The following is a 12,191-nucleotide window of genomic DNA, read 5'->3' as shown; positions in this document are numbered from 1 at the left end:
GTAGGGGCGCCTGGGTGGCTCAGTCAGTTGAGCATCTGACTCTTGATTTCAGTTCAGGTCGTCGTCACACCTGAGACCATGTTTGTGAGTTCAAGCTCCTGCTTGGGATTCTCTCTCTCCCTCTCTCAGCCTCTCCCCCACTTGTGTGGGTCTGCACACGCACACTCTCTTTCTCAAAATAAATGAATAAGCTTCATTATACATGCATATGTTTCCTGCTCATGCCCTCTCTAGCTGCAGACCCCTCTCCTGTTCACTAGCGCGCCGATCAAAATCACGCCAGAATCCAGCACTTAGCATTCCCTCATGGTCAGAGAGCTTCTCCACCTGTGGTGGTGACGGATGGACCTTCTAGCCCCATGTCGTCTGGGAAGTCATCCCCAGAGAAGTCGGACTCGAGATGGGGGGCTGAGAGACCCGAGCTTGTCTGAGCTGTCACATTGGACGGTTTCTGATGTGGGCCCTGAACACATTCACCATCCCGATGAGGCCTCTCATACCGCAGTCTGCCCACGCCAGGGAGCCAAGGACACAAGGGACATGCCTCGAAGTCTCTGTACATTCACACGTAAATAGCTAATATTACTGTGAAACAGCTACTTTGCACTGACTAATTTTACAATGATAATTTGTATCAGTGTTACAGAAAAATAAATGACCATCATGTACAATGGTGGCTGAGTTTATTGGGAGGAGAGAGGAAAGTAACTTTGAAGTCGGAATTAAAATTGTCCACACAGATGGGGGCACCTGGGGGGCTCAGTCGGTTGAGCGTCCCACTTCAGCTCAGGTCATGATCTCACGATATGTGAGTTCAAGCCCCGCATCGGATTCTGTGCTGACAGAGCCTGGAGCCTGCTTCAGATTCTGTGTCTCTCTCTCTCTCTCTCTGCCCTTCCCCCACTCACTCTTTGTCTCTCTGTCTCAATAATAAATACATGTTAAAAAAATTTTTTTTTTAATTTTTACAAAGTGTCTCCACAGATGGAAAGGGAATATAGTCAGTAATATCGTAATGACGTCGTGTGGTGTCATACGGTGACCACACTTACCGTTGTGAGCATTAATGTATGCAGCTGTTATGTTGTGTCCCGGAAACAAATTTCAAACACTGTGTGTCAACTGCACTTGAGTAGTTTTTTGAAGTGTCCACATAGGAGGCTTAGGATAACTTTGCTTAAGCAAATGAGTTTTGATTTGGCCACTGCTGGTTCCTTCGCGGTCCGTGCTCCCCTTCCCCGGTGAGGCGTCCTTGTGGTTCGCACAGTATTTCTGTGTTTCCCTGAAGGAGACGTTTCACGGTCATCAGTTCAAATGAGCGAGGAGGTTTCTACTTACTGCTATGAAACATGAAAGCCGCATGTGGGTATTTCTAAATCATGGAGTTGCTTCCCTCTGACACACACATTATTGTTATTTAGAGACTTAAGTCCAGACTTTGAGGCTGTAATCTTTTGGTCTGCGGGGGCTCAGCTAATAAGTACTGAAATTAACCTCTCATTTAGAGGTAACTTCTCAACTTACAGGAAAAACATCTGTGTCTCTTAAGGTGTTACTTGAGAATTCTGTTATTAGTTCACTTGGTCTTTTCAGTACCAAAAAGGAGAAATCTTTTTCTTTAGGAGAAGGATTCCAAGTAGTTATGGAAGGCAAAAGAGGGTCATAACAAAGGGTGGGTGCTTTGGAATAAAAGTCCCCTTTGAAATCTGGCTCAGCCACCTGGCCTGCCTTCTTTCAGCCTTTGTTTCTCACCTGTGGGATGGGGTTATAGGAGTTTGTGGGGGACAGTATTTGGCACAGTGCTGACCCCGCATATGTGGGCCATTATTTGGGGGCGAAGAGGATCACTATAGCAGAGCCTTATTTTGCACGCCAGAATTTACAGCATGGGTCAGATCTGCCTCTCTAAAAAGTTGTATTTAGAAGCTTTATAAATATTCGGTCTTTTCTGAAACCTTTTTTGGAGTCACCTTCAAAGCTGATTTAAAGCTTTCAGGAAGGATTAGTCTTATCAGTGTCTAGTCATACCTGATTTCTGACACAAAACCGTATCACCCTCTGTGGCCCGACTTGGCTCTGAATGGCCTGGGGCTCACTCCCCAGCAGTCAGTCCCAGAGGGTAAAGACTCGGTGTCCGTGTGGATGTTCAGACATGTGTTCCGTCCCCCTCAGGGCTGGTTCCAAAAGAAGCGTTTCTACCGTTTTACGTGGTAGTAGTGACATTGGCATCCATCTGTCCTCTCCTTGTGCCTGTCTCCTCGAGCGGGGACAGCGGATCTGTCCTTCTGGCCTGCGTTTAGAAACCTTCTTACTTCATCGTCCTCCTTCCGGAGAACGGGAGGTGCTGGCCCTGAGTCCTCCAAGCCTCATCTCCTTCCAGGTGAGAGAGGCCGGGCTCCAGGACTCAGGAGGAGACGCGAAGGCTCGTTGCAGCTGAGAATTAGTCGTAGGTCTGGGTGTCGCCCCAGTTCTTCCAGGGGGAGCCTCTCTTGCACGTTATCCCACAGTTCCCGGCCAGATGCTCGGAGGCTGCGTTGGAGAAACACACCCCAGATAGTAACACGTGTAGTGAGTAGGAGACTGAAGCGGGGGAGAGACGCTCGGGAGGCAGCTGCATCCGGCCTGACGGCAGCTCCCCCAGCTTGGAGGTGAGAGGCAGGCGGGCTGTGAGTTTGCCCACCACTGCACCCCTACCCCCACCCCTGCCCGGACCTGTGTCCTGTTGGGCGGCACGTGGCCCGCAAAGCAGAAAATGTCTCACCAACGGCAGCATGTATGAAACACGCAACTGTTTGCACCTTGGAAATGACTTTTTAGATACATCTTCTGAGGTCCCAAACTGCCTTGGGCCATCAAACTCTGCTGCACAGAGGACGTGCCAACCCCGTCTCGTCAAACGAGTTTTTGTCCTTGGAGAAAACCTACGCTATTCACAGTTTAATATAAGAAAACTTCCCAGCCTAAAAATTAGTTTTTTAAATTATATTAGGACCCCCTGTAGGAGAAAAATGATAATGGGGGATTATTTTGTATTTAAATCTGTCATATTTGCTGCATCTTTTTAAATGGCAAGCGATCTTGAGGAAGGACAATGAATTATTAAAAGTTCTCTCTAGATTTCAGTTTTCCCTGCTTCTCTTATCCCCATTTATGGCTCTTTGAGTATCAGATGCAACTGTTCGCTTAGGGCAGTGTCTGAAATGTTCACCTTCCTTGGGGGGAGCGGGTACTTCTCTCTTGAAAGAAACGTGAATTTATTTTTAACATTTCTAAAAGTATTCCTTGATTCAGTCACATATTATCCTCTTTGATCTTGCTTTCTTTTAAGTAATGCCAGGGTGTGGGATCTAAATGAGGGTAATTTAAAAACCAGTTTTACACGCACACATGCAGACACAGCCTCTAATTATGCAAATTCACTTAAAAGGATTTTCATTTACAGTAATGGAAAAGCTTTTACTGTTCGGGGAAAGGTTTAGCTTTGGGGGAGTTTTACGCATCTAACAACCTGTGAATTCAATCAAATGTTTCTTGGTGACTGAAGATCAGTTATATTCTTAGCTAAATTTTTGATTTTTCTTTTGGGAGCAGAGTTTACTTGGAAGTGTTTTTCTCTGTTGTGGCTTTGCATTGTGTGTTGATAGAGACGTCAGAGTCTCTGCTCACTGCTGCTAACGTGTTTTTATTTTTTCTCCTTGGGCTTTCCTTAGCTTGGCCACTGTGTAAGTACTTTACAAATCAATAAATTAGGGTCGGTTGATATATTTGGTTGTTTCTTAACTATTGGAAAATGTTAGCTTTACGGGTAGATGCTACAAATATTATCAGTCAAGAGTATTCATAAAGTAAGCAGAATTGAGCACTTAAGTATCACTTGTGTTTTCCAGATCTGTAAATGGAATGTTTTTACTAGATAATAATGACAAGCAGAGATTTTCTTGTAAAAATTTGACTTCTCAGCAGAGACATCACCAACAGCAAGTAATAAAATTGTGCAGACTTCGGCACTTATGTTTATCTTCTCAAAAGCATAATTTTCTCATGCTCTGAAAATCAAATTATGTTTCTTTGAAGTGTCTGCCTGAAGTACTTTTTCGCTGTACCTTTGCCACAGTCTCAATATGCATTCACTTCTCCAAGCATGAGCAAGCTGTGATCTGGAGGTGATGCTTCTCAAAACTCGTTGTGGGGAAGAACTTGATTGTTGTTTTTAAGTTTCCATTCTATCATAAACCAATACTTTTGCAAAAATATGACAAAAGTAAAATATAAAACAAGAAATATTTAAAACAACGTAAAAAATATACGCCCTCGATTTTTATCAATTGATGCAACAGGCGTAACATTATTTTTACAAAGGTTTCTAAAATATTGTCAATGTCTGCACTTCTTTTACCTAAGACCAGTGGCAGAAACTTTGCAGGCTCCCACCGGTCCGGGGACCAGGCTCTGAGTAGCAGGCTGCTGGGGTCAGTGGAGAGATGATGTGATAAAAAGCGGGCTTGGGGCAGGTAGATGAGCCCGTGAGCACCGGGAATGCAGCAGGTGTATGGAATGGGCCTGTGGACGCTTGGCACTTGATCTACATGCTGCGTACCAAGCCCCTCAACTGTGGAGTTGGTTGGCCTCCTGGGGGTCTGCCTGTCTGCCACACTCCCCTTTACAGTTCGTGTCAGGCCCCTCAGGGCAATCTGCTGTCACTGTAGAAGGTCGGAGAGGAGGAATTTAAGCAACTCAACCCAAATACTTGTGAATAAAGAGCAATCCCAAAAATCTGGGCGAAACTCTGTTTGACACCCAAGCAGCCCGGAGAATTGGCAGGGTTTGGTTCCGGATACTGTAAAACTACTGCATCTAAAATAGTGAAGAAAGCATTCTTTAAATTCTTACATCAAAACTTGAATGAGTGGTGTTTTGCATTATGGTGTAGAAGTTTAGATAAATTTTAATTTTCTTGTATCGATAGAGAAACTACCATGTTCCCTGGGTACATAGTAGGTTCCCAATAAAGGATAGTTTCTTTCCCTTATTAGATAGTAAGTTTGCTGAATGGAGGGGCCACAGCTCAGGAAATCTACATCCTTTACAAGGTAGTAGGAACTCAAATAGTTGCTGAATGGAAAACCAAAAGATGCTCTCACCTCTATAAATATGCTTTTGGTTTTTTAGAAAAGATGCAAATTGAGTTTTATAGGTTGCCTTTCTCTTTAAATCAGGTAATGATATGAGAATAAATTAGTTCTGGTATAAGCCAACCAAAATAATATTTTAAATTAACCTAACATCGTTTTCTTCTGTGACTCAAGGAGTTTATACTCATCATTTCATAATCCCTTTCAGCTGTTTATTTTGTGATAGACCTCCCACCTGACACAGATCAACCCGTTGTGTTGGGTGACTGGGGACGAGTCCTTCCTGAAGTAGCTGACAGTCAACAAGAGTTGGTCTTTATTGTCTCTTTTGGTGGTTTTGCTGATACTTGGTGGACTCATACCCCGAAATCTGGAATAACCAAACAAAACTGTAACAGCTTCTCAGGTATAAGAGGGATCAGTTAGGCTTCCAAAAGTCAGAAATGAAGGAAATTCCTGTGGGTTGACAGAGAGTATGGTCTCCATCTTTTTCTTTCTTTTTCTAGTGATTTCCAGATATATGTGATGTGGAAAACCTTAGCAATGACCATTGATGATCGCTATTCTGAAGCTGAGAATCTTCCACTTTTTCTTTGGCACTAAATTTGAGACTGTATTTCCTGTTTTTAATTTTTTTTTTTGTTACATCTCGAGTAGGTGACTACTTTACCTTGTGTTTGGTTTGTGTTTCTCCAGCTGAGGTCAGGAGGTGCACAAGTATTAGAAGGCTGCATTGCCGAAATCCACAATATCACCAGCTTAGACATCTCTGATAATGGTAAGTTGGAAATCAGAAAGTCATGGAAATATTGTTTGAAGCAAGTTAGTAAAGGGAAAATAGAAAGCCCAATAATTAGATAATGCCTTAATAAACATATTATTTTACTTCTTGACTAATTCATAGGGCTTTTAAATTTTACAACATTTATTTATGGAATAAGTCTGTGGCAAAGTCTTAGGAAGCTGATACTTTAGCCAAAAATGCAAGGTGTATGCAATGAAACAAATTTCAAAAAATTGTCATCAGAACTTTGATAGTGATCTTGATCCAACCTTCTGCATTCTTGGTGATAATAAAATCAAGTCCTTGTTTATTTACTGAGAAACATGTTTCATTACCTTCATTTCCGCCAATTGTAGCGTGTAAGTTTGAGCCTGTTACATTTGCACGGACAGCCGTGCTAATCTGCCAGTGAACAGGATGCTGGAATCTTCTCTTAGAAAATCATGGACAGAGATGAGACCTCCCCTTTCACTTCCTTGCTGACTTGACTTAGCCACTGACTGTGTAAGAGATTTAGGTAAGTCCTAGCAGAGAGCGAGTTTATCCCTGTAAAATAATAGGACATGAAAAGAAAGCCAAACGCTCCTTTGAAAATAAAAGACTGGAATCCCAGGGCCCTTGGGACGGTGGAGAAAGGTGTCCCAGTGCACGTCTCCACTGCTTCATTGTGTTCCAACCGAGGATTTATTTATACCCATGTGTTTTGATTCTCTGCTTTCTCTCATTCTTTCCAGGTTTAGAATCTGATCTATCCACCTTAATAGTGTGGCTCAGTAAAAACAGATCAATACAGCACCTGGCGTTAGGCAAAAATTTTAATAATATGAAATCCAAGTAAGAGCTTTGAATTTTTTTCATATGTCAATGATGAAAACAATCAGCTTCCTGAAAGCTTATGATCTGATTCCACTGTCCGCATCTTTAAACTCTCTTTAGAAATCTGACACCTGTGTTGGACAGCTTAGTGCAGATGATTCAAGATGAAGAATCGGTGAGTATTATTTTAAAGACTTCTTACCGAAAATCTTTTGTTGTTACCATGCTTCCTACTGATCTCTACGGAGTTCATACTGCTGTACCGCCAGATAACTATCTCTGTGTACGGTTTTATTTTTAATGAAATAAATATGCTTTAGTACAGTTATAGAATGTACTTAAAATTGCTTACTCTTCACTTGAACTCATTACTAATTAAAGGAAGATTGTAACTTAAGATTAAAGGATGCATAAATTGACTCCTAAGCCTGTCTTTTTCTAAGACTTACTCCTTCCTCCCTTCAGCTAATGCGCTAATCCGCAAGCATGAATTGCTTCCATCTAGTTGACTTTATGACCTTATATCATGCTGAGAAACATCATGCTGCTAATTCGAATTTCATCTAGTAATTATGCCGAATTAGAAGAGACTCAGAAAGCTGTCGCCCATCTTAAATTGCTTCGAGAACTCTAGTGGGCCTTCTTACATTTTTATTCCCTTTGGAGGCTCCTGGCTAAGACCTGGTTCAGAGGGAAGAACTTTAATTTTAATTTGTTAATGTTTTATTTTATTGTTGAGAGAGACAGAGGCAGAGACAGAACACAAGCAGGGAAGGAGCAGAAAGAGAGGGAGGCAGAGAATCCGAAGCAGGCTTCAGGCTCTGAGCTGTCAGCACAGAGCCTGATGCGGGGCTTAAACCCACGAACCATGAGATCATGACCTGAGCTGAAGTTGATCACTTAGCTGAGGGAGTCATCAGGTGCCCCAAGAAATTTAATTTTAAGTAGCGTCCTATTTGGCTACCTTTTGAAATGTATTAGAAAAAAGAAAAAAGGTATATGGACAAAGCAAAAATACTCTATTATGAAGTCCTTTAATTTAAACCAGTGTATCTTAGATTTTGTACCATATATTTTACTGATGCTCTTTAAGATTTTGTCCATTTCTTATTTTAGTCCTGTTTGACCACCAGTCAGCTTTCTATGGTTCCTAAAATCCAAATCAGTTTGTCGTGTTTTGTGACGGCTACTTTGTAGGTCATAAGAGTGATTTCCTAAGTAACTCATGAGAGATATGACACATTCTTTAAAAGTGTCATTTTCCCGTTTGAATTCATACAGGGTAGTAGCCAATTCTATCCTGACCGGACGCTGACTTTTTGTGAGAAAAACCAGAGGGGCCAGGAGAGATGAAGCCTGGGACTTTTCCACCTGTGCGCGGCTCTGCGCCGGAGGGCGGGAGAAAATTCCGTGATCCTGCCCCTTTATTGCATGGATGTCATTTCCAACCTCAGGGCTAGAAATGAAACTCATTATTATTTGATGATTTTGAGCACTTCTCTTTGTCCTCATTTGCTAACAGGCTCCATATTGTGTTACTTTTATATAGGGCTACTAAAATTAGGGGCATAAATCAGAATTTACGCAGTTTCGCATGTTTCAGTTTAACTTTCTACTGCCCTGCTTTGAGTTTCTGATTTCCTAGTATTGGTCCAGTTTTAAAAGCTTGAGGTAGCTGATATTGCAGAATCACTTCTTAGCGCAAGAAGCAAGTACTTCTGTGTTTGAAAACCGTATTTTAACATTTGATGTTTTGTTGTCACGGGAGGGTCTTCCGTTTCTGTAATTTTGGAGTCTCTCCCTTAAAAACCATCTCGGTACTTAAAACACCTCAAAACGTGTTTGCAGTGGTGAGGTTGCCGTGTCAGTGAGAGTCCCATCAAGGGGCGAGTTCTAGGAGTCCGCCGCTGGTCATGCCTGGTGGGAAAGCTCTTCATGTTCATGTCATTGAAGAGTGTGAGGCTTTTTCAAAAGGCACCTGCCTTCTTTTCTTCTTACTCCTTAGTAATGTGCAGAATTCAGAATGATGAGGAGCTGAGTCTTAGGACTCTAAATCTTCCACCAGCACCTGATGCAACCGGGCTCTCTTTTTATTTTAGTTTTTAAGATAATTACACGGTTATCTCTTGCTTTATACATTCTGACCTTGTGCGTCCACCGCCCGTTCTCTGACAGCCCGGGGATGCTCGCTTTGCCCTGTGTTATGTATTATGTCTGGTCAGAAACCTAGACGCCTGTGGGCTCCGGTGTCTGGGGACAGTGGTTGTCAGGTGACTGTGCCCAGAGCCCCCAGGTGGTCGTGCCGAGGGCCCAGGACGATGGGGGTCTTGTTTTAAAGCATTCCACGCAAACTCAGGCTGCAATCAGTGGAAGCGAATGAGCTCCCCCTGGGAGTGGCTGGAGCAAGGAGACAGATTCTCAGATGAAGCCTGTTCAGCTATGAAGAGAAACAGGAAGGTTTCAGATAGTCATGTTACAGGCAAGTGTAATAAATCAGGAAGGGATGACCTTATGAATATGCATGCACTTCAGGCTGTTCTGTTCGCATTAATGACTCTGCCTATTATTTTTAAGTGTTAACTGGGGTGTATTAGAGTTTGAATATAGTCCTGGAATTGGAGCTTGCAGGCTCGGAGACTTGGCAGCTCTCCAGTATTAGGAAGAAGCCGTAATATATCATTTTTGTGGTAGTCGAACAGAGATTATTGAAATGATGAGAGATGTGATTATAGCTTTTTATTAAAGGAACACTGCATTTGTTTTCATTTAAAACATTAAGTTTCCCGAGTCTGAAGCATTGTGGTTAAGTTTTTTCCCATTTCCTTGAGCATAAGATCTTAGGAAAACTAAAACGACCTCACTGAACCTGCCTGGGTCTAACACTTGCAGGCTTTCTGGGAAGTGTTAAGTCTAACACTTACCAAGCCATTCACTTAAAAAAAATTGATTCAAATTTTAAAAAATAGAATCAAATTACCACATTCCCTTTTGATTTTACCACGGCTCTATTAAGTTTGGAACCCATGATCACATTTGGACGCTGAGGACAGTAAGTATGGTCCCCCGGTCACACTGGAGGCGGCCGCACCGTGCTGCCTGTGGTGGTCTGAGTCTGGAAGCCGCCAGCGCCCTCGTCCTGCTTCCTGCGGTCTTTCAGCAGATGGGCCGTGGACAAGTCAGCGTCCAGTGCTTGAGTGGACACGCTCTGTGTGTGGGTCACAGGGACCACCAGGCACATCTTGAGAATGCCGACCCCCTGGGCCACAGTGGAACATAGGTGACCCTGAAAGCTGTTTCCGGTATTTACGTCGCTGTCATGTCAGACAGAGTGGAGTAAGCGCCGAGAACTGTCTAGTGTGGCTGGGCCTGTGTAGACCACCTTAAGCAACCAGGGAAGTCTGAGCTCTGGCTCTCAGGCCACATTGCTTCAGGCTCTGGAATTCCCACTGCTTTATTATTTCAGTCATGGCTGAATTCAGAGATTGCCAATTCAGATGCATATGGGGGTTGGAAGGTACCAGAAGCGAGGAAAGGGAACTCGGTAGGGAGCCCTCCTCGTTTTTTTGACCTGCCTCTGGACCACGGAGGCTTTCAGTCTTCTGCTTAAATGGACATTGAGTGGGCTGATTTGGATTCACCATGCAGCTCATGATAATAAAAAAGTCACAGATGTTTGACTTTTTCTTTTTTTACAACTTGTATGTCTTCTAACTATTTAGTACTCATAAAGCTAAGGGTGATCATCAGAAAGCTTGAGGATAAACTTTGAGCAGCAACGTTGTGTAGGAGCTCAGAGCACAAGATATGGAACCAGACTCTATGCTTCCATTCAGCTACTTTCTGACCGTGTGGCCTCACTTGGGTCACTTAGCCTTTCTGTGTCGCATTTGGGAAATGGGGTAACAGTACCAAATACTGTAATATGCAAGCGTTGGGTTACTGGCAGGATCGTGTGAGAAAATGCGTGTAAGAAGCTTGGACAGTAGTTAAGGATAGTACTTGTTCAGTAAATGTCAGCTATTAATAATCTTGGCTGGTTTTGATTTTGCATTTGTCCTCTGCTAGTATTTTAAGATGTCATTTCACCTTGCATAAAAATAAAATGGGTAAAAAGGGATAGCATAGGCATACAGAAGGTCGAATTTTTCTCGTACTATTTTTATGTATTTCTTCCTGTCCTGTACCTCAAAAGAGCTGGCATCTGCCACTCTGGGCATCTTTGCACCTTTCCCTTTGGAGAGAGGGGGCCACTGTTCAGCCCTGAAACACAAGCCCTCCATGTTTGACTGCAAAGGTCCATTTTATCCAGAACCTTCAGGGGCCCATCCATTGGCTTCTTTTGGCCAGAAATTTCAACGTGAGACCCGTGGGGTGTGCGTGTTGGGTGCCCTCCCCTCCCCCGGTGGTTCTCCATGGAATGGTCACCGAGAGCGGCCGTTGCCTCCATGAGACTCGTTGTTCCCTCCACAGCCTCTGCAGTCCTTGTCCCTGGCCGACTCGAAACTCAAGACCGAGGTCACCATCATCATCAACGCCCTGGGAAGCAACACCTCCCTGACCAAAGTGGACATCAGTGGGAACGGCATGGGGGACATGGGAGCAAAGATGCTGGCCAAGGCGCTGCAGATCAACACCAAGCTCAGGTATGCGGGCTGGGTACGTGGCCCTGGGGCGCAAGTGCTGGCCCTCAGGAGGGCCCTAGAAAGCCCTGGAAAAGATCCTGGCCCACAAGCACTGGAGAGCTGACCGTGGCCCACTGGGGGCTGAGTTTCCCGTTGGGCCAATTGAGGAGAGGCAATGGTTTCCAAGTCTTTTTGTCAGCGTGTGGAGGGAGACGGGTGTCCCAGATTTAGACACAGTGAGTCCTACGGACTGTTGTCTTAAACACGTCTGCTGTGACCTAAAGCCTGACCAAGAGCTGGTACGGTGTTCTTGACATCAGGGTAGACAGCTGTGTGCGGACAGGCAGTGCCAGTGAGCAGAGCTTAGGGACCGAAGGAATCACATGAGGGGCTTCCCTGTACTTGGCTGTGAGCCCAACATCTGGCCTCCCCTCCCCACTGCTATCAGTATAAAGGCTTAGAAGCCAAGGGATGCAGGTGCAAAGGCAAGTTCCTGATGGGTGCTAACTCTTCTGTTTAGTGGTTTTCCTCCACATGTAGTGTTTCCCGAGTGTGACTTTTCTTAAGGACTAGCTACGTGGTAAGCACTTTATTAAGGACCACAGCCATCCTTCGGACAGATCCAACTGCTACCTGACCCAGCAGTCTGGTTAATGAAGAGTTAATTCACAGCGTTCTTCGAGGGCTCTTTCTGATGTTTCTGGATGCTTCCCTTGCTCTCCTGAACGTCTCTCTAAACTGAGGCCAGAAGCCAAATACCGTAGCACTTTCTCTGAAGGTCGGGGTGTGTGTGTAAAGAAGGTCGTTGGGATCAGGAAGAGAAATGAGTTAGAGGTG

General features: G+C 44.1%; 1 protein-coding gene across 1 annotated transcript in view; it reads left to right on the top strand.

Annotated features, from left to right (window-relative positions):
• CARMIL1 (capping protein regulator and myosin 1 linker 1) overlaps window positions 1-12,191 on the top strand; it is a 298,331-nt gene that overhangs the window by 187,421 nt on the left and 98,719 nt on the right. The window contains exons 18-21 of the mRNA XM_029944967.1: window positions 5,829-5,910; window positions 6,651-6,750; window positions 6,853-6,907; window positions 11,203-11,375. Of these exons, the coding sequence (XP_029800827.1) occupies window positions 5,829-5,910; window positions 6,651-6,750; window positions 6,853-6,907; window positions 11,203-11,375 (410 nt within the window). The remainder of the gene's footprint in view (window positions 1-5,828; window positions 5,911-6,650; window positions 6,751-6,852; window positions 6,908-11,202; window positions 11,376-12,191) is intronic.

This window comes from Suricata suricatta, chromosome 7 (assembly GCF_006229205.1).
Source record: "Suricata suricatta isolate VVHF042 chromosome 7, meerkat_22Aug2017_6uvM2_HiC, whole genome shotgun sequence".
Classification (NCBI taxonomy): Eukaryota; Metazoa; Chordata; class Mammalia; order Carnivora; family Herpestidae; genus Suricata; species Suricata suricatta.
The sequence above is the reverse complement of the archived record's forward strand: the minus strand, read 5'-3'. Positions and strand labels throughout refer to the sequence as shown.